Below are 23368 nucleotides of genomic sequence, written 5' to 3' on the forward strand. Positions count from 1 at the left end.
TTATCTGTTCCTCCAAAAGCTAATTTGCCTATGTGTTTTCACCTTTTCACTTTTTGCTTTAGATTTCCATTGATAGTTTTGTCGTGTGGAGGTGGGGAGGGGGGTGCAGTATGGTGGTGTGACAAGGGAATTGTCAGCCCATCTTCAGCCAAAGACAAGAATATTTTGCTCTAGCTTTGCCATCCAAAAGAAAAGAACAGCTTTTTGATAAAAGGCAAGTAAAGAAAAAATTCAGCATTGTTCGTGGCTTGGTTTTCAATATTTTATGTCCATTTGGATTGGCATGTATTGGTATCTCTGGGTTAAGAGGTGGACTTCCATTGGGAACAGTAGCGAAGTGGTTAACATCTTGGCAGCATGTGTTGCAGTCTTAGGATTCATTTGCAGCACATCCAGTCTTGTTTGGGGTTATGGATTTCACTGTTCTGTGGGAGTGTTGTACCTCTGGCTAAGGACTTATAGTTGAGATATAGTTGAGTTATAGTTGAGAGGGGAGAAGGCAGGAGAATGGGGTTGAGAAACTTATCAGCCTTGATTGAATGGCGGAGCAGACTCGTTGGGCCGAATGGCCTAATTTCTGCTCCTATGTCTTATGGCCTTATGGAGATGAGGCACTTTTTGGCAGAGTGTTGCTGGCCTTTATGTTGTATTCTGCAATGGCCACTCTGTCAGATGAGTAGGTGAGTCTTTGAGAACTCCATACGGACCTGCTGTCACATAGCTTAAGATGATTAGGTTCCATCTGAGTAAAGTGATTCTAATGTTCTGAGACCGTCTAAGTATGGATTTTAGTGAAGTACTACCCTGGCCTGAGGCAGGAGCACAACAGGATGCTGAAGTGGAGCAGTGGCTGATTTTGTGATTTTAACATTAAGTGAGCTTCTGCATTTGCAACCCACTCACTATACATCCAAATCAGAAACCAGTAAAATTGCTGTGATAAATAATAGCAAATTATGGTAAAGCTCAGCAGGCCTGGCAGCATCTGTGGAGAGAGAAACAGAGTTAACGTTTCGAGCCCAAATGACTTCTTCAGAGCTAAAGAGAAGTAGAAATGTGATGTGATGGATTTTATTCTGTTTAAGAGGGGAGTGGAGCAGGTGGAGCAAGATAGAAGGTCAGGGATAGGTGGCAGCTAAGCAGAGATTGACAAAGATGTCATGGACACAAGACAAAGGGAGTGTTAATGGTAGTGGTAAAGTGTAAAGAAGATGCAGATAGTGGCATAAAGGTAAGATAGCAGCAGGCGTTAATAGCAGAAGGGTTAGTGCTCTGTGAAAGCACAATATAGAAACAAGTGACAGGTGGCCCTGGCGGGTGGGGGGGGTGGGGAAGGTAAAAAAAAATGAACAAATAAATAAATAAAAATTGGATTAAAAAAGGGTCAAGATGGAGGAGAGAGCTCATGGTCTGAAGTTGTTGAACTCAATGTTAAGTCCGGAAGACTTTAAAGTGCCTAATCGGAAGATGAGGTGCTGTTCCTTCAACTTGCTTTGGGCCTCACTGGAATGTTGCAGCAGGCCAAGGATGGACATGTGGGCATGAGAGCAAACTGGTGAGTTGAAATGGCAAGCGACAGGAAGGTCTGGGTCATGCTTGTGGACTGAGCAAAGGTGTTCCGCAAAGCAGTCTCCCCAATGTATAGGACACTGTATTGGGAGCCGTGAATACGGTAGACATTGCTGTGATGGCTGAGACAACTTGGATTATGTCAAAGTAACTTAAAAAATTGGCAAACACAAGGGTGCTGTGGTGGAGTGAGTGAGGGACATGATGAGGTTCACTTTTTCTTAACAAAGACTGTAGCAAATCCCTACGTGGAGGAGGGAAAATTGGAAAGGAAATCGTATTCATCAGTTGCTTGCAGATGCTGGTGGTTAACTACAAAGCGAAGTGGGAGCAGCTAGCTAACGTCTTGGCTGTAAATCTAGCTCTTCCAAGTGAGCATGCTCCTATATGCCAGAATCTATCAGTGCAAAGTTTTTTTGTATTGAGCTGCAGGTTTTTGCTTGTCTTGTGGATTTCCAACGTTAATTTTCAGATGTTAAGTGCTAATTTAGTTGTACACTTGGATGAATACAATGGGCTCATGGGACTTCTTTACAGTACTATTAGGTATTTAGTTTAGAATATTTTGTATCTTTTAAAAAGTATATTTTTATCTTCTGCTTTCAGGTTCAAGAAAATTCTCCTGGTCACAGGGCTGGACTGGAGCCTTTCTTTGATTTTGTTGTTTCCATTGGGAATGCTAGATTGGTAAGCAGTTTATTTTCTTATGGAGTGAGCTATGATTTTGCCACTAAACTTAAAACAGTTATTTTTCTATTTCATATATTTTTATCCCAATGCATTTTGTTGAGGAAAAATTGCAGAATTTATGGTAAGTCATATTAATTGGGTTAAATACTTGTTGAGTAGTGCATTCTAAATGTAAAATAAATGCTGCTTCCACTGTGGTTTCCACTTTTGCAATGTTGGGTATGGATCTTCTGAGAATGTTTATTTGTGTGCGTGTGTGAAATCGAACTTTTAATATTCATGAGATTTTAATACCAAATCTGAGGATTTAGTAGCTCCAGCATTCACTTGAAGCATTGTAATATATATAATAAGGTTCTTGTCTTTGCTGGTGTGCTTTTTGTTTTAAAATTGTAATTGGAAATAAAAAGATTGAACAAAAGTAGTGATTTTTAATGCTTGACAATTGTTCATTGGTATATAAATGCTAAGCTCATAGTTTCTATTTTGGAAATTATGACATGTAATTGACATTGGCACAGAACTTTCGTTCTCTGGCGGGAGTGGTTGTACCCTGGAGGTACTCCAGAAGATGCGCTGGGGGATTTAACCCCCCCACCCCCTCCCAAGAAGTCCCCAAGCAAGGACAGCATGGGAACTGCCTGGGAAGCTTAAACTTCCGATGGGCAATTACCCTGCACTGGGAACCATCCGAAACCAGTTTAAACCTGAGACTTCGGATGGTTCTGACTCTCTCAGCAGAATAGATACCCAGGAAAAGTTAGAAGGATTAAAACCACTTCTAACTCCTGGGTAACCTATGGTACTGATTGTCTGTGTCCCGTTCCCCCCCCCACCACATATGACCAGAAGACAGGTCTGTCTCTTTTGCTGGTGGCCACTCAGAATGGGCCTACAGGCCTTTCTAACTATCAGTGCATTTTCTCCTTTGCCCCAGAGGCTATTATGGAAACTTGGCAGCTGCTGGTTGAAGACCTGAAGCCCACTTCACTTGGAAAACAGCAACATCTCTAACAGTTAAGATCACAGCTACCTTGAATTTCTTTATATTTGGATTATTCCAGGCGGCAGTAGATTATCTTTTTTGTATTAGTCAGGATGCTGCTCACTATTATGGTGGCTACTGATGCTCTATTCAGAAGGACTGCACAATTGGTATCCTTCCAAATGGAAGCTGGTGAGCAAAAAACAAGAGAGGCCTATCCAGTCCGACTGTTGGGCAGATTTGCACAAGTTCAAGAAGTAATTGACAATGGCCCTTAACTTCCAGGCTCCAGGGCATTGCAACTGAGGGGTTACCCCCAAAGATGCGCTGGGCGACCCCACCCACCCCCAACCCTGGGAAGTTTAAACTTCCCTTGGGCAATTGCCCTTAAATCAGAACCATCTGAAAGTACGATTTATATCAACAAACTTTGGATGGTTCCAACTATCTTACAGCAATAATTACCCAGGGAAAATTAGAATTAAAACCACTTCTAACTCCTGGGTAACTATAGTACTGACCCCCCCACTGACCTACACCCCTCCACTGACCACTTGAAACCCCAATCCTACCCACTTAGCTTACAAACCTATATTCTCCATGGCTTCTGAAAGTGGTTGGACCTTTAAACTTACCTGCTTTATGGCAGCTAGTGCTGGACAAAGTGGGCGTAGCTTCCTTGCCTTGACTCTGCAGCCCTGGACTGAAGACCTCGGAAGTGTGCTGCCCTGCACAGTTCTTGCATGGCCTGAGTTGGAAGGTGGGCGAGAAAGGATCAGCTGGATTTCAAGGTAAGAAACTAGGACCGGAGTAACAATCTGACTCTGCCACGCCATGGAAGTTCACGCCCAATGTATTTACCATTCAAAGTCCCATATGACAAGAACTCTCAATTTTATGGATAGGGATATATTTCATTCTGTTAATGCCCAGCTAGTGTGTTGTGGTAATTAGCTTCTCTTATTTTTCATGAAAAGTAGTTGTTGAGGGTGCTAGATGGTTAACTGGTGATAAAAAGATTTACTTTGTTGGGTGAGGTTTGGGAGAAATGAGCAAAGTTCAATTTTGGAAGCATTTTATTTGTGTTAGATTTGCTGGATAAATTTAAAAGGTATTTCCTATGTTTTGACTTCAGAATCAGGACAATGATACTCTGAAAGATCTTTTGAAAGCCAATGTGGAGAAACCAATTAAAATGGTTGTCTACAGCAGCAAGACACTCAAATTGAGAGAAACTACAGTAACTCCCAGCAACATGTGGGGTGGCCAAGGCTTGCTAGGAGTCAGCATTCGATTCTGCAGTTTTGAGGGAGCTAATGAAAATGTGTGGCATGTGTTGGTAAGTTAATTCTGATGTGGGGTGTAAGGGTTAAATTGTTTCTTGGTTGAAGTCCAGTATTAAAATTATGCAGTGTTAAAGACGATATTTTCTTCGCCACTCAGATTAAAAGGCAATACTATCAGAATTATTTCTTTTTAAATATAGTTTTGAAGCTATTTTTGCTTTTGGCCCTTTGCTTATGTTTTTTGAACAAGGTTAAGGTAATTACCTCAATAGTGTCAATAATTATCTTTGACAACAATTTTAAAATTGTTAAAGTTTCTTGCGGGTGGATGGAGAGAGCAGCAGTTAAAAAATTTCGAGGTAAGAAACTAGGACCCGAGTAGCAATCCGACTCTGCCACTCCGCAGGACACCTTCCCAATTACTTTATACGGATGTGATCATGAACAATTGCTTCTACTATGATTCATTAAAAATACTTTTTATTGGACTAAACTTCAATTGGACAATTTCAAGTTAAATATGATTTTTTCAAACTTCTTCATGAGATGTGAGCGTCGCTGGCAAGACTAGTAGCTGTTGCCCATCCTTAATGATCCTTGGGAAAGTGATGATGATCCACTTTGACCGAAATCTGTACGTAATCCTCCAGTACAGTTAAGGCAGGAGTTCCAGGCTTTTGTCTCAGCGATGACAAAGGAATGGCGATTCTGTTTCCAAGTCAGGGTGGTGTGCCACATGCTAGTGGGTATAGAAATAGGAGGGCAGAGACAATGAATGGGTGACTGGAGAGATGGTGCAGGAAGGAGGGCTTTAGATTCCAGGGTCATTGGGACTGGTTCTGGAGAAATAGGAAATGTACAGGCTGGACTGTTTGCTTCTGAATAGAGCTGGGACAAATGTCCTTGCAGAACAGTTTGCTGGTGCTATTAGGGAGGGGGATGGAAACCAAGAAGTAACATTAAAGAGGAAAAACAAGTGCACAAAGAATTGGGAAAGACAGATGGTACTAGAAATTGTAAGGCATTCGGTGGGGTCAAAGGAATGCAATAATACCGAAGCTGAGTTTACTGTGTATGTGTCTGAATGCATGGAATGTGCTAAATAAGGTTGGTGAGCTACAGACGCAGGTAACCACGTGGGAATATGATGTTATGGAAATAACACAGACTTGGCTCAAAAGAGAATAGGGCTGGGTACTAAATTTTCCAGGATAGAAGATATTCAGGAAAGATAGGGAAGGGAAGAAAAGAGGAGGAGATTGATTAAGGATAATAATAGTGTTGGAGAGAGGATGTCCTAGAGGGGTCAAGGACAGAATCTATTTGGTTTGAGCTAAGAAACATTGGAAGTGCCATTACACTATTGGGCCTATTCTACAGGCCACTAACTAGTGGGAAAGATAGAGGGACTAATCTGCAAGGAAATTATACAGCAGTTATAATGAGTGTGGGAATGTTGTGGGGGGTGGGGGTGGCATTTCTGGTTTTGGGGAATGAGGAGGAACAAGCTTTTAGAAATGATAATCTAGCACAAAATTAAGTCACTTGGACAAATGTGGATTAATCAAGGAAAGCAGGCATGCATTTGTTAAGGGCAAATCACGTTTAACTAACTTGGTTAAGTTTTTTGATAAGGTAACAGAGTAACATGGTTAATGTGATGTTCATGGACTTCCAAAAGATGTTTGATAAAGTGCCGCGTAACAGGCTTGTCAGCAAAGTTGAAGCTCAGTTCTGATGAAAGATCATTTCAACCTGAAACATTAACTCTGTTTCTCTCTCCACAGATGCTGCCTGACCTGCTGAGTATATCTAGCATTTTTTGTTTTTATTTCAGATTTCCAGCATCCGCAGTATTTTGCTTTTGTACTTCTGATTTCTTTCATTGATTGTAAAATGTGCATCTTATCTCCCTTAAACTTATTTTCAGTGACCAGTGATATAATTTCTCTAACTTCTGTTTATAACTCAGATTTGAACCTAGGTAACATCTTTATTGCCCTGCAGTGAATAATTTCTATTGTCCCATCATTGAGCCATTTGGATCAGAAACTTAGTTTACCACACTGTTCATATTACAACAAGTGTTATGGGAAGCTCCTGAAATGTTATGTTATGAGGAACATCTTCCCTATTTTCTATATTCTAAAATGGCTATCCGAGTAGATCATGGGAGCATAGAATGTATAGGCCAGAATGCATCTGACCATTTCAAATGAGCTACAGAATTCTAAGTGGAGAACTCAAATTCATATTGCAATTGTATTTTAGTTCATTAGCCTCTTCCTAGAACAGCTGGAGAAAGAAAACTAAACAATGGGCTCAAACCAAACCAAAGTCACGAATGATCATTCAAAATGGGGAACCATTCAATGGTCCTCCAGCTTCCCATCTCCATTGTCCAGCATGGTTCCACTCCTCCCTAACCAAATGCCTTCTCTTCCTACTCACCTCGAATTCCTAAAAGCACCTACTCTTGGTCCACTCATCTTCTTCGTCTACATATTGCTTCTCAGTAATTATAATCCACAAGTATGTGGCCAGTGTTCACATGTATAATGATGATGCCCACCTCAACCTTTCCAATACCTCTGTTAGCTTGACTGTCTCTGTACTGATGGACTGCTTATCTGGCATTCAGTCTTGTGTGAGTCTTAACTACTTCCAAGCTCACTATTTCAAAGGTCAAAGCTATGGTCTTCAGCTTCGAATGTAAATGCCATTTGCAATTGACCTAAGTTTTTGTTGCCTCCATGACCTCTTTTCTGACCTTCCATCTGCCTCCCAAAACTCACGTTTTATGTTCTGCAGTAAATCCCTCATACCCATTGCCCAAGATCTTGTCGACCTGTTTGATTGCCTATGTCCACATTGTGTTGAAAATCCTCACCTTTATATCCCTCCATGGTCTTGATTTGTAATTGAGTTGAACGTGTTGTCTTGACTATTTAAGGATAGGGTTTCAGCTAGAGCTTTGCTAATTTTTAGAGGTGAGCGGCACTATTAATTTACATCAAAATCCTGCAATTTTAAACAACATACTTACTGAAGTAAGCATGCTGAAGTTTGTTTTGTGACATTTGTTAGTTTAGGTGAAATGATCCGTCCTTTAAAGTGCAGCTGTGACAGGCCACTGAAATCTTGTATGTATTTAACTATACCTGTGACAGGTCACTGAAATCTTGTATGTATTTGGTATAAAATTTCATTAGTTTGCTACGTTAACGAGTTATTAATTTTTGATTATTGGGACCAAATTATTCAAACTTTTAGTTGAACCAGTGAAAACCTTTTATATTGTAGATTGCAGTATTTTAATGTGTTTGCAAATTCGTTGTTTAGGTGGAGTTACTCTTAATGCATCTTGATGAGATTTCAGCTAAAGCATGAACAGGTTTTGGAGTAGCTGTTTTTAGGTTCAACATCGGAAGGATCATTTAACTTGCAATAATTACACAACTAAAACAGTTATGTTATCATAATGTGCTTAATTTTTAACCAGGAAGTGGAACCAAATTCTCCAGCTGCACTAGCTGGTCTGCGACCTCACACAGACTACATAATTGGAGCAGATACTGTCATGAATGAGGTAAATTGAACAGACTATATGGTTTCATGTTGTATATACAAAACCTATAGAGTTTAGAAAACGTTTATCTTTGAAGCCGTTTCTAACCATCAAAATTTGACTGTTCTGTCACTTAAATAATTTTCTGTAACACCATAAAGATTCTGCATTGGTTTGGGAAGCTGCATGCATATATGGTATTTTATGTATCAGGACTGGAATTTTCCTTGCTCTCCAAAGAGAGAATTTTATAAGATGTAAATTTCAATTAAAAATCATGAATGCTTTTTTAGCTTATGAAATGATGCAAATTTCTTCTTTAAAACACCCATATTTTTCTTCTCGTTTGCAACAGAGAGAGACAAGCTTGTATGTAACTCCACTTAAGTGCCCTCATCTTGATTGGTCTTCCAAAGCTGTAACTTAATTGACAGATGAGAGATTCCCATAAAACACACGAGTAGAGTTTCTGTAACATTTTCCCTTCTATCTTATTTCAATCCTGACAGTTACCTTTTCAGTTAAATATTGATGATGTGCAAAGCTGTAATTTCTTTTAATTTTGTTGAAGATTCCAGGAGTTTTTGGCACTTTGAGGCTCTTAAGTGCTGAATGCATATACAAGTTTCTATGAAGTTACCATGAAAATCCATTGTTTGATGAGAGGCATTGATTGCTTAAGTATAAACAGCCAAAGCTTATTGTGAAGATACCTTGTTTTTAAGCTGTGGAATTAGGATAATTAACATTTAACAGAGTGGTTGTATAGTGCATCATATGTCAGTGAATCGTTGGGTTACTGTGCAGAGAATCGCACTTAGTTATGCTGGTACTGCATTGCATTCCTATATTAATGTTCTAACTGAATTATGAATAACCTGCATAAAACTTAGGGACATAGATATGTAGGATTTTGCTCAGGAAATACTAGAGTGCACTAATTTTAAGGTCTTTATCTGCATACTTTGGTTGTATGTTTTTGTATATGCATTGGATGGATCCAGAAAATAGCATCACTAATACATTAATTTCTTTCCCCTAGTCTGAAGATCTCTTCTCTCTGATAGAGACACACGAAGGAAAAGCTTTGAAGCTGTATGTCTACAATACAGATACCGATAACTGCCGAGAAGTAGTTATCACACCAAATACTACGTGGGGTGGAGAAGGCAGGTAAGAGGCAAACTCATTTTGTTGAGGGTAACAATTCAAAACCAGGAAGTTCTGGACGTACGTGTTCTATCCATAGCATTCAGACTGAACTGTGGGTTGTTACACCCAGGATGGGAGGAGTGCGTAGTTTATCTAGCCCCACTACTCCACCATTAGTTTAAAAGTTTATTTCTCTCACCAATGATTTACCTTCGCTACTGTTAGACCCAGAATAAAAGAGACTTTAACTGAGCTTCTTTCAATAAACTCAGAATGATTGATTTATTATAAAACAAAACTTCAGTTCTTGTAACTTGTTTTAAAAAAGGTTAACACATAATATGTAATCTGGAAGTGTAACTATCCATCCCTCTTAAAATTCCCCAGCGTTCGTGCATGCACACACGCACACGCACAAACAGATGGGTCTCTGCAGAGATGGGCGGTTGAAGAAAAGACTTTATAAAACAAAGGATAAAATTCGCAGGGTTTTGACACTCGATCTGGAGCTCCCTCGTGTAAAGACAGATCGCTAGTCCCAATAGATGCCTGAAGGTTCTTGTCAACCGAGCTTTGGCGTGGAGGAAAATAGAGCCGGATCAATCCTTCTCCTCTCAACTCCCTGATTTCTAAAGACAAGTGCCACTAGCTGATTACTGATAACCACCCTATTTCAAGCAAGGCAAAGACAGTGCGAGCTGGGTAGCTTTCTCCTTCTAAGTTCATTCCCAAATCAATTTTTTTTTAAAGTTCAAAACATAAAGCTCCTCCTTCAGGTGATTTCCAGTAAATCACCAGGCCTTTGCCTTTAACTGATGGAAAAAAAAAACTGCTTTAAAGAGATTGCAGTTCAAATAGCAAATAGCTGCCCCTCTAAGTGCCACGCTGATCAGGTGATTTCTTGGAAAAGGCGTGCTTGTTCACAGTCCAAGGTGAACTTATGACCTTTTTAAAAAAAAATCCAAGTCAGCTTCCAAATGTCCAAATAATGCAAAGTCCTTCCAAATCTTAAAATAAAATATTGTCCTGGTAGATGTGATTCTAACAGGGTGTACCTACACTACATGAACTGCAGCAGTTCAAGAAGCCATCTCACCATCATTATCTCAAGGCCAGTTAGGGATGGACAATAAATGCTAGCTTTGCTAGCATCGCCTACATTGCATAAACACGTGAAAAGAAAGAAAATGGGCATAATATTTTGAAGAGACCCTTTTCCTTGTCGCATTTTGGGTCGACTAAATATCTCAACCTAGACTCTTTTCAAATGCTGACAGACCTGCCAAGAATTTCCAGCTATTTTTTGTTATTTTAATATTTATCTTCTAGAATTTGGTGAATAACATACACAAATTGTTTTAAGCCTAGGGTGTGGGATTGGATATGGCTACTTGCATCGAATTCCAACCCGTCCATTCGCAGAGGGTAAAAAAATAAGTCTTCCGGGACAGCAACCTGGTACACCAGTCAGTCCTTTAAAGGATGGTTTCACAGAGGTAATATTTGATTCGTTTTATCTTGAAGATACTTTGAAAGAAATGTTTATTTTGTGTGCAGATGAAAAGCTTGGTTCTACTTTTATGTGGAATTGAAAAATGTGATGGGCCTTTGTGTTTTAGTGTAAAAAAAAAATTGAAAGACAATTAACAAGGATTTCAGAAACAGATGGCTGTTTCAATTCATGAAAAGGTGTACATCTTTGAAGGTAGTAAAGTTTGCAGACACCTGTTTTCATTTTAATAGAGAATTAATGTAATTTACACATTTATACAATGAAAAACATGAACTTACATTAATATTCTTTAAAATATTCTGTAGACTATTTGACAGAACTGGGAGATTTGCTTGCACATTAGCTAGTTATCCAGTCATATCTACATTTCTGGTGTTACAATAATCCTGATTTACAATCCTTTTTTCTTAAAATCAATCTGGTGTTAAGTACATTTTTAAAAATGTTTCAATAATTGCCCAGTTTGGCTGAAAATATCCTTCCTGTGATTATGATCATCTACAAAGTTAATTTTTTCCTTAAAGCTCTTAATATTTAAGCTATTTTATGCAAATAAAAATTGGAAAACTTTTGCTGTGCTGTATCTGTTTTCCATAGTGTTATTGTATAAAAAATTTTTTAATATACTAAAGATGACTGAAATTTTAGATATATTGGCTCCATTTTCATGATCAGTGGCGCAACAGTGCTCACCACTGACCTTGAAGAAAACCATCCACAAAGACTTGGCATGGATGCCTTCTTTCCTGATGTCAGTTTGAATCTGACAGCTAGTCAGTGGGATCTCCAGGTGTTCAACAATTATACCATCAAACGGGATAGGCAGCCAATCACATTGAAGTATTCTCGCAGGCAACAAACCAGGAAGTAAATTGCACTGAATTTTTTAACTTTGAATTAAATTTTTACAGAGCATAATAAATGATTGGGACATGCACATGGGATTAAGGTTGAATCATAGAATGGTTATAGCACATAGCACAGAAGGAAGCCATTCAGCCTGCCATGTCCGTGCTGGCTCTCCGCAAGAGCAGTTCGCCCAGTGCCAATCCACTGCCTTTCCCTGTAGAAACTAAAATAGCAAACATCTTTTTTTAAAAACTTGTATTGAAAATGTTTTTTTTATCATAATGGAGAAATCTGACATTCCATAAAAACTGGTTCTTCAGAATCAGTGAGGCTGCTCAGAAGTAATTATGAACTTAGTATGCCATTAAAAATCTGGGTTATACCTCATCCAAAAAGGTGTAACGTTTCAAGGGTTTCTACAACGAGACTAATAGAGTATAAGGGCAAGTTTTCATCGGTTCAATTATATCTATTTGATTTCAATGTGGGGGGACTTCAGCGCATCCCATGGGGAAGGACGTATAGGATCACTGACAGCAACTCCTGGATTTAACTGCATGTGTTGACTCCAGAATTGCTGTCCATTTCAGAGGTGTGACAGTTTTGCCATCATTACTACCACAGAATCCAAGCAATTGTTTTCGTTCCTGTAATAAATGTGGCGGTGTACTTTCAAATTTTGTACTGTGGATAATTTGCTGCAGTTTTAAGTTTGAGTTCATTTGTTGTATGATGGTTAGATAAGCACTTCTATCTTCGTAGGTTCAGCTGTCTGCTGTTACCTCATCATCTGCTGCAGCCAGCCTCCAGCAGGGATTATCAGGACTTTCACTGGGTACTGCTCCCCCTTCTGTTAATAGTGTTCTTAATACAGGTATGAATTAGTAGCATTTATGCAAGCACTGGAATTTATTTTTTAAAAACTTCATTCTCTGATACCTTCATTTAAAATCTTTCCTCTGCTCCCCTACCCCCAAAAATTAGGGATAATTATATGCCAACCTCAAGATAATTCAAACTGTATTCTTCTAAAACTTCTGGACTGCTCATCATGTTGGGTTCCTTAATCAGTAAAGACCCACACAAATGAGTTAATCCGATGGGCATTCACAAGATATTTCGGCCAGTGGGCATGCGCGAGAGTTGGCAGCGTGCCTACCAACAATTAAGCAGCTTGTTAAGACCATTAATCAATTAATTTGATCCCATTTTTCGCTGCCGTCCAACTTTACGGTTGGCGGGTGGGCGAATAGGCCAGGCGGCCTTTGCATTTTTGAGCAAACCTCATCCACGGGTGGGATGAGGTTTCCAACAGTAAATTAAAAAGAAAATTTGGAAACATAATTCTTATTATGTCCCTGTTCATGTGACTGAGTCACATGTGGGGACATGTTTCCCTTATTTTTAGAATCTTTAGTTTTCATTTTAAAATTCTTCAGCTTCCCTTCGGGGAACTTTCAGTGTGTGCTCCCCTGCGCCTGTACCAGCGTGAAATTGCGGTCAGAGCCCGATTGCGGGCTGCGGTCTGTTTCGCAGCCATTCCCGGCCACCTGATGAAGGGAAAATCCTGCTCTATGAGTCCAACTGCAGCTGTTCATGTTATTTGTGCAGGGATTAGCATTTTGCCATTTCTTATTCCACATGATTGCTCATGTAAAATATAGGGAGACACTTGCCGTCACAAATTAAGATCTGTTTTAGATGCATTCTATGGCTCAGTGGCATTAGTCACCCTGTAACTTAGTCTGACCATCTTACTATTATGGAATTGACTCACTTTATTATATCTACTTGCATGAGAGAATAACCTTTGGGGGGCATTTGTGACTGCAGTCACATCTCCTCATGCTCTGAATTGAATATTGTGCCTTTAATATGTACTACTTCAATCTCTCCAAAGTCAGACCAAGGGAACACTTGGTGAGATGAAGCTCAATATTACTTCCTTCACAGCTCATGAGCATATAAAATAACAGTTATAATCAGATGCACTTTGTTCAATTAGTACAGCTTTCCATGATACAGATATAATGAGCACACTGCATTTCTCCACATCAGTGTATTGTCTTGCTTGACTAACTTATGCCTATTCTCCCCACAGCCTTTTGCTGCCTGACAACCTCAAGCATTCTGTTTCATAATCCTCTGCCTGACTGCCTGTGTCTGTTTTTATCTCACTGTTCACAACCTGCCATGTGTAATGCTTTGCCAGACCTTCTGCTGAGCACTGAGGGCCAGCAACTGCCCAGTACACTGAGGTGTTTAGCAATTATTGAGACAAGCGAGCAATTTACTTTTTTATTTGCAGATTATAGAACCATAGAATATTACAGCACAGAAAACAGGCCATTCGGCCCTTCTAGTCTGTGCCAAAATATTATCCTGCTAATCCCATTGACCTGCACCCAGTCCATAACCCTCCAAACCTCCCCCATCCATGTATCTATCCAATTTATTCTTAAAACTTAAGAGTGAGCCCGCAGTTACCACGTCAGATGGCAGCTCGTTCCACACTCTCACCACTCTCTGAGTGAAGAAGTTCCCCCTAATGTTCCCCCTAAACCTTTCCTCTTTCACCCTAAAGCCATGTCCTCTCGTGTTTATCTCTCCTAATCTAAGTGGAAAGAGCCTACTCGCATTTACTCTGTCTATACCCCTCATAATTTTGTAAACTTCTATCAAATCTCCCCTCATCCTTCTACGCTCCAAGGAATAAAGTCCTAACCTGTTTAATCTTTCCCTGTAACTCAACTCCTTAAGACCCGGCAACATCCTAGTAAATCTTCTCTGCACTCTTTCAATCTTACTGATATCCTTCCTGTAGTTAGGCGACCAGAACTGCACACAATACTTCAAAGTTGGCCTCACCAATGTCTTATACAACCTCACCATAACATCCCAACTCCTATACTCAATATTTTGATTTATGAAGGCCAGTATGCCAAAAGCTTTCTTTACAACCCTGTCTACCTGTGACGCCACTTTCAGGGAATTATGTATCTGAACTCCCAGATCCCTTTGTTCCTCCGCACTCCTCAGTGCCCTACCATTTACTTTGTATGTCCTACCTTGGTTTGTCCTTCCAAAATGCAACACCTCACACTTTTCTGCATTAAATTCCATCTGCCATTTTCTGGCCCATTTTTCCAGTTGGTCCAGATCCCTCTGCAAGCTTTGAAAGCCTTCCTCGCTGTCCACAACGCCTCCAATCTTAGTGTCATCAGCAAACTTGCTGATCCAATTTACCACATTATCATCCAAATCATTGATATAGACAACAAACAACAATGGCCCCAGCACAGATCCCTGAGGCACACCAGTAGTCACAGACCTCCAGTCTGAGAAGCAATCATCCGCTACCACTCTCTGTCTTCTTCCACACAGCCAATTTCGAATCCAGTTTACAACCTCTCCATGGATACCAAGTGTCTGAACCTTCTAAACTAACCTCCCATGTGGGACCTTGTCAAAGGCCTTACTAAAGTCCATGTAGACAACACCCACAACCTTTCCTTCATCTACTTTCTTGATAACCTCCTCGAAAAACTCTACAAGGTTCGTTAAACACGACCTACCATGCACAAAGCCATGCTGACTATCCTTAATCAGCCCTTGGCTGTCCAAATAATTGTATATCCGATCTCTCAGAATACCTTCCAATAATTTACCTACTACTGACATCAGGCTCACTGGCCTGTAATTACTTGGTTTATTTTTGGAGTCTTTTTTAAACAACGGAACAACATGAGCTACCCTCCAATCCTCCAGCACCTCACCCGTGGCTAAGGACGTTTTAAATATTTCTGCCAGGGCCCCTGCAATTTCTACACTAGTCTCCCTCAAGGTCCGAGGGAATATCATGTCAGGCCCGGGGGATTTATCGACCTTTATTTGCTGTAAGGCAGCAAGCACCTCCACCTCTTTAATCTCTATATGTTCCATGACACTACTGCTTGTTTCCCTTCCTTCCTTATACACTGCCAGTTTCCTGAGTAAATACTGATGCAAAAAAACTGTTTAAGATCTCCCCCATCTCGTGAGTCTCCACACATAGACGACCACTCTGATCTTCAAGGGGACCAACTGTGTCCCTTACTATCCTTCTACTTTTAATATACTTGTAGAAACCCTTCGGGTTTACCTTCACATTATCTGCCAAAGCAACCTCATGTCTTCTTTTTGCCTTCCTGATTTCCTTCTTTAGTATTTTCTTACATTTTCTATACTCTACAAGTACCTCATTTGCTCCATGTTGCCTATACCTGCTATACACCTCTCTCTTCTTCTTAACCAGATTACCAATATCCCTTGAAAACCAAGGTTCCCTATGCCTGTTAACTTTGCCTTTAATCCTTACAGGAACATGCAAACTCTGCACTCTCAAAATTTCGCCTTTGAATGCCTTCCACTTACTGAACACATCCTTGCCAGAAAACAACTTATCCCAATCCACTCTTCCTAGATCCTTTCTCATTTCCACAAAATTGGCCTTTCTCCAATTTAGAATCTCAACTCGAGGACCAGACCTATCCTTATCCATAATTAACTTAAAACTAATGACATTGTGGTCACTGGACCCAAAATGTTCGCCTACACATACTTCTGTCACCTGACTTGTCTGGTTCCCTAATAGGAGATCAAGTATTGCATCCTTTCTCGTTGGTACCTCTATATATTGATTTAGAAAACTTTCTTGAACACATTTGACAAACTCCAAGCCATCCAGCCCTTTTACAGTATGGGAGTCCCAGTCAATATGTGGAAAGTTAAAATCTCCTACTATCACAACTTTCTGTTTCTTACATCGGTCTGCTACCTCTCTACAGATTTGCTCCTCCAATTCGCTCTGACTATTGGGCGGTCTATAATACAACCCTATTAGTGTGGTCACACCTTTCCCGTTCCTCAGCTCCACCCATATGGCCTCTGTAGACGAGCCCTCCGGGCTGTCCTGCTTACGCACAGCTGTGATATTTTCCCTGACTAGTAATGCCACTCCTCCCCCTTTCATCCCTCCCCCTCTATCACGTCTGAAACAACAGAACCCCAGAACATTGAGCTGCCAGTCCTGCCCTTCCTGCAACCAAGTCTCATTATGAGGAAGCATCAATGCTAGTTTGAGTATCTTAACTACAATAATCTTGGGACTTTTTTAATTTGCATGAATATGGTTTGCTTTAAAATGCAGCATTTAAAGTAACTTTTTCCCCAATTTTTTTTGCTGTGAAAATGTTATGAAAAAAATTATTGCACGTGTCATTTACATATATTTGATCATCTGGATTAACAAATTGGTGCAAGAAAGATGCTGATCCTGTTTGGATTAATAGTGTAAGGACCCATCAGGCATATAATTGAGTCAGCTTTATCATTTTTCTCTCTACTGCCAGAAGTACAGAAACTGAAGCAACTTCTCAATTATAAAACAATCTTTGTGGGGGAAGTTTTGAAAGTATTTCTTCCCCTCCCTCTCCTCAAGTGATGATCCCCTTAACAGAACAGATCACAACTGTAGACACTATAAAGGTCATCCTGTTCTCATCTGTTTCAATGAAATTAGTGCATGGAATGGAAAACCAGGGATTGTTTTGACAGCAAACCAAAATATTTACACTATAGAAAATAACATAAACCCCATGAATGAATTTTTAAAAACTTGATTTCTCTACTTTTCCCTGAGTGAGAGCTCTTAATGAACACAATGTTTGCTCTCATTAGCATATTTACATTGTTGTTCCACTTTATTATACAGTACATACTTATAGAAACATTTTTAGCATATTCACGATCATGTAGCATAGTTTGATCAACTGAGTTCTATTCATGTATTTTTGACTTGTTTTATTCCCATAATTGGAAACTAGTATATGTTCTTAAATGGTTTGATAAGAAATCAGTTTAGGAGCTATATTTGATTATGTAAAACCCAGGGTGGCAGTGCAATAGGGTACTATTTTGGTTGTTAATCAGAAGGATATTTTATCTTTAAGTGTAATATATAGTACGTTAACTTAGTTACAGGCAAAACTGCTCTGGACATTCTTGTCACAGTGTAGTCACCAGGTTTGTTTTGTGTACTGGCAAGCTTTAGGGGGAAAATTAAACCATAAATTGCAAACTCCCAGTTAAGGACTTCACACAGCAAGCGCCACTAGTACTTCTTCCACATGATGTATAGCTCAAAATAATCTCCGAAGATAATCAGGGTTGGAAGGACAAATTCTGCAGCTCTAGCGCTATGCACCTTTCATATTTGAAAAAACAAAAAATATAATGTCACTTTATTAAAATTGTTGTAACAACGTTTATACATTATCCTTTGTGTTCAAAGTCACTTAGAGTCATAGAATGATAATATTAAAGGAGGCCATTCAGCTCATCTCACTCCCATGTCTTTTCCCTGTAGCCCTGCAAACTTTTTCTCTTTAGATAATTGCCCAATTCCTTTTTGAAAACCTTGATTGAATCTACCTCCGCCACACACTCAGGCAGTGCATTCCAGGTTCTAACCACTCACTGTGTATAAAAAAAAAGTTTCTCCTCATGTCGCCTCTTGTTCTTTTGCCAGTAACCTTAAATTGTTGACCTCTGTTTCTCAATCCCTTTGTCAATAGGAACAGTTTCTCCCTATCTGCTTTGTCCAGACGCCCCCCATGATTTTGAGGACCTCTATCATATCTCCTCTCAACCTTCTGAGAGGATAGCCCCAGGTTAGCCATTCTATCCACATAACTGAAGTGTCTCAGCTCCAAAACCATTCTCAAAAATCTTTTCTGCAACATCTTCAATGCCTTAACATCCTTCCTGAAGTGGTGCCCAGAATTGAATGCAATTCTGCAGTTTAGGCCAAACTAGTGTTTTATAAAGATTTATCATAACTTCCTTGCTTTTGTACTATGTGTCTCTATTTATACAGGCCAGGATCCCGTATGCCTTATTAACCACTTTCTCAAAATTGCCTGACACCATCAACAATTTGCGCCAGCCTCCTCTGCCCTCTTTAGAATTGAAAATTTTATATTGCCATACCTTGTTCCAGCCAATATGGATTACTTCACACTTTCCTGCATTAAATTTCATCTGCCATGTATCCGCCCAATCCACCAGCCTATCTGTGTCCTCTTGAAGTTTATCACTATCCTCCTTTATAGTTGACGGTGCTTCCAAGTATTGACATAATAAATTTTGAATTTGTGCCCTGCACACCCTAGTATAGATCATTAATATAGATCACAAAAAAGTGATCCCAATACTGACGCATGGGGAACCCCACTGTACACCTATCTCGAGTCCAAGAAACAATCATTGACCACTACTGTTTCCTGTCACTTGGCTAATTTTTATCCATGCTACTACTGTCGCTTTTATTCTATGGACTTCAACTTTGCTGGAAAGCCTGTTATGTGGCACCTTATCAAAATGCCTTTTGGAAGTCCATGTACACCACATTAGCCTCATCAGTGCCTTCTGTTAATTCAAAAAACTTAATCAACTAGTTAAGCACGATTTATCCTTAGCAAATATATGCTGGTTTTCTTTAATGAATCCAAATTTCTCCAAGTGACTGTTAATTTTGTTCCAGATTATTGTTTCTAAAAGCTTTCCTGCCACAGAGGTTAAATTGACAGGCCTGTAGTTGCTGGGTTTACCCTAGCACCTTTTTTTGAACAAGGGTGTAACATTTGCAGTCCTCCAGTCCTCTGGCACCATCCCTTTCTCTAAGGGCTATTTATGGCCAGTGCCTCCAGAGTTTTCACCCTTACCCCCGTATTGTTCTCGATCCACCTGATCTGAACCTGGCGACCATTTAACTTTTAAGCATGGCCAGATTTCTTTATACCTCCCTCTATCAATTTTTTGTTCATTTAGTGCCTCAACTGCCTCCTCTTTCACTACAATTTTGGCAACATCACCTTCCTTGATAAAGACCAATGCAAAGTACTCATTTAGCACCTCAGCCATGCCCTCTGCCTCCATGCATAAATTCCCTTTTTGGTCCCTAATTGCCCCACAGCTCTTTTTAACATCTTTATACAATTTATATGCCTATATAAGACTTTTGCATTCCCTTTAATGTTGGATGCCAGTCTCTCCTCATATTCTCTTTGCCACTCTTACTTTTCTTTACATTTCCTGTTTGAACATTCCATAATCAGCCTGGTTCTCACTTGCGTTATCAATATCTGTCATACGCAGCCTTTTTCTGTTTCATCTTTCTGTTCATCTCCTTCTTCATCCAGGGAGCTCTGGCTTTGTTTGTGCTACCTTTGTTCCCCTCTTGGGAATGTACCTTGACTATACCTGCACTATTTCCTCTTTAGAGACAATCTATTGTTCAATTATAGTTTTGCCTGCCAATTTTGATTCCAGTTTACCTGGGCTAAATTCATTTTCACCTGTTTGAAATTATTCCTCCCACAGTTAATTATTTTATTCTGGATTACTCTTTGTCCTTTTCCATAACTAACCTAAATTTTATGATAGAATAATCACTTTCCCCTAAATGTTCACTTATTGATGCTCAATCCTCTTGTTCCACCTAATTCCCCAAAACCAGATCCAACAATGCATCTTTTCTCATTGGACCGGAAGCATACTTGTATAGAAAATTCTCATGAACAAACTTGAGAAACTCTTCCCCCTCTCTATCACTTAAGCTATTGCTATCTCAGTTTATATTAGGATAATTGAAGTCTTCCATTATAACTACTCCACTGTTTTTGCCCCTCTCTAATTTTCTTGCAAATCTTTCCCGCTAGTTGATCTATAGAATACACCCAGTATTGTAATGGTACCTATATTGTTTCTTGGCTCTAACCAAACAGGTTCTGCCCTTGACCCTCTCGAACATTCTCTTTCTCCAACACAGTAATATTCTCCTTTATCAATACTGTCCCCCTAGTTTCTTTCCTCGCTCCCTGAAAACTGCCTGCAGACCCTCATCCCTTTTTCTACCAATGCCATTGGTATCAATATGGATATTGACTACTGGCTGTTCACTCTTTTTCCCCTCTGCAGCCATGCTATGGCATCCTTCACCCTGTGCCAGGGAAGCAACGTACTATCCTGGAAGAAATGTTTGCATTTCTAACTGTAGAATCCCCCATCAGTTTGCTTTCCCGGTCTTCCTCCTGCTGTCCTATACAGCTGAGCCAACCGTGATGCATAATCTACATAGTGTACTAGTGAACACTTACACTGCTACATTCTATGCACTGGACCAACAATACAGAATTATTCATGGGTTTCCAGCTTCTTAGAAAAGAGGGAGTGCTTAAGAATACCTATTCACAGTGTAAATTTTGTCCATTTCCAGCAGCAGTTATTTTTGGAAAAAGCTTGCAATTTTAACCTGTTAGATATATTTGGTGCAAGAGTAACACATTTCTGTGGAAATATCCTGTAAATTTTATAAGAGAGCATTGTTTTCCCCATTTCATCTGTTGCAGGAGATGCTGGGAATCAATGGTTGTTTGTTCAAAACATTGAGACTTTCTTTTAGTAAATCTCTATTTTTTAAACTTGTAAGGTGTTCCAACAGTTCCCTTGTTGCCTTCATCTGTGAATCCATCCCCAGGTGCAGTACCAACAAATATAAATACTGATCCCACCCTACCTGGTAAGTCTCTAATTATAGGATAAGAATCATAAGTTGGTGTAATGCTGGAGGGAAGTTTTGTTTTCTGCATAGATGTTAATTTGCTTTATTGCATTTCAAAGAAAAAAAACTTATACCACAAAATGGATTAGTGATGTACATCATAATATATTGCCAAAATGTGCCAGGCTGAAAACTTCACTGACTCAGTACAATTACTTAAAATATAGTCTACTAGGTGAAACTATTAGCTGCAAATGTATATATTTATGGCTAACACATAGCATAAAAATATTTATCATTCAACATCATCACTCCATGTTCTAGCCAATAACACATGCTTACTGGTATCGCTTAAATGGGTTTAATGCACCGAGTGTCCGTTTATCTTTCAGTTGGCATGTAACTTGTTTCAATGATTTAAGAGTCAGCTCATAAGTGCCTTAATTTTTAAATAGTTGACAATGTTGCACATTTTTAATTGCTGGTCATCTTTTGAAAAGTAAATAAATTCTAAATGTTGTAATGAATTGGGTAACATCAATAAGCATCGTACTGTTCTATATGTTTATAACTATTCGAACAAAAAAATTAATTATAATGTAAGTGCTATTAATTTTTCTGAAAGAGGTGCCACATGTACAGCATTCTTCACGTTATTAACATTGATTATTATATGCACTTTTCAATATTTGCAGGTTTAATGCCATTATCAAGTGGACTCCCTAATTTGCCCAACCTACCCAACTTGAATATCACCCTACAAAACCTTGCTCCAGTGACCCTGCCAGGAATAGGTGTGATACCTCCACCCACTGGTATGTTTATAGAGTACTGTAAATGTCCTTTATCCAATCTGAATACTCACTTAAAATGGAGCTATTTTCATTTTAAGTGGGAAATATTTTAGAATAATCTTCTCATGATTTCTGTTGGTTCTTTTCCCCTTTTTAAATCTCCATGTGCTACCCACTATTCCATATCTGTAAAGACTGCCAGGCCTTTGCTGGTGGTGATCTTGTGCAAGTCACTGGGAGATTTATTAGGATATTTTGCTTTCTTCTACTCCCCCTTCAATCAATGCCAAAAACCTGAAACCCTAATTAGGAAAACAGGAGAGACCCACCAGAAGTGGTGACACAGTGGTATACAGTTATGGGAGAGTGGCCCTGGGAGTCCTCAACATTGACTCCGGACTCCACGAACTCTCATGTCATCAGGTTAAACAAGGGCAAGGAAACTTCCTGCTGATTACCATCTACTTCCCTCTCTCAGCTGATGAGACAGTACTCCTCCATGTTGAAACCACTTGAAAAACTGAGGGTGGCAAAGGCACAGAATGTACTCTAGGTGGAGGACTTCATTGTCCATCATCAAGAGTGGCTCAATAGCACCACCACAGACCGAGTTGGATGAGTACTGAAGGACGTATCTGCCAGACTGAGCATATGGCAGGTGGCGTGAGAGAGAACAAGGGGAAAACCTACTTGACCTCACCCTCGCCAATCTACATCTGCCTATGACAGTATTGGTAGGAGTGAGCACCGCACAGTCCTTGTGGAGACAAAGTCCCATCTTCACACGGAGGATACGCTCCATATGTTCTGTGGCTCTACCACCGTGCTAAATGGGATAGATTTCAAACAGATCTAGCAATTCAAAACTGGGCATCTATGAGCTCCTTTTGGGCCATCAGCAGCAGCAGAATTGTGTTCAACCACAATCTGTAACCTCATGGCCTGGCATATGCCTCATTCTACCATTGCATTCAAGCCAGGGGAATCAGGAGAGCATACCAGGTGCAGCAACAGGCATATCTAAAAATGCAGAGCCAACTTGGTGAAGCTGCAACATAGTTATGAATGATGGTGGACAATTAAACACCTAACTGGAGGAGGAGGAGGCTCCATAAGTATTCCTATTCTTTATGTTGAGTGAGCCAGCAATCAGTGTAAAAGACCAGGCTCAAGCATTTGCAGCCATTGGCAGCCAGCAATGCCAAGTGGTTAATCCATCTCAGCTTCCTCCTGAGATCCCCAGCATCACAGATGCCAGCCTTCAGTCAATTCAGTTATCTCCAGTTGAGGTATCAAAAAACTGCTTACGACACTCTATATATCAAAGGTTATGGGTCCTGACAACATTTAGCTGCTATGCT

At 39.8% G+C, this 23368-nt stretch overlaps 1 protein-coding gene across 2 annotated transcripts in view; it reads left to right on the forward strand.

Moving 5' to 3' along the window:
• gorasp2 (golgi reassembly stacking protein 2) overlaps positions 1 to 23368 on the forward strand; it is a 45207-nt gene that overhangs the window by 18347 nt on the left and 3492 nt on the right. Inside the window, exons 2-9 of one of the 2 annotated variants that reach the window (XM_078552149.1) lie at positions 2176 to 2256; positions 4380 to 4583; positions 8033 to 8119; positions 9141 to 9271; positions 10614 to 10746; positions 12375 to 12486; positions 21190 to 21231; positions 21909 to 22028. In XM_078552149.1, coding sequence (XP_078408275.1) covers positions 2176 to 2256; positions 4380 to 4583; positions 8033 to 8119; positions 9141 to 9271; positions 10614 to 10746; positions 12375 to 12486; positions 21190 to 21231; positions 21909 to 22028 — 910 coding nt within the window. Of the gene's footprint in view, positions 1 to 2175; positions 2257 to 4379; positions 4584 to 8032; positions 8120 to 9140; positions 9272 to 10613; positions 10747 to 12374; positions 12487 to 21141; positions 21232 to 21908; positions 22029 to 23368 lie in introns of both variants that reach the window. The other variant, XM_078552148.1, reaches the window with a different exon arrangement.

This window comes from Cetorhinus maximus, chromosome 11 (assembly GCF_964194155.1).
Source record: "Cetorhinus maximus chromosome 11, sCetMax3.hap1.1, whole genome shotgun sequence".
Lineage (NCBI taxonomy): Eukaryota > Metazoa > Chordata > Chondrichthyes > Lamniformes > Cetorhinidae > Cetorhinus > Cetorhinus maximus.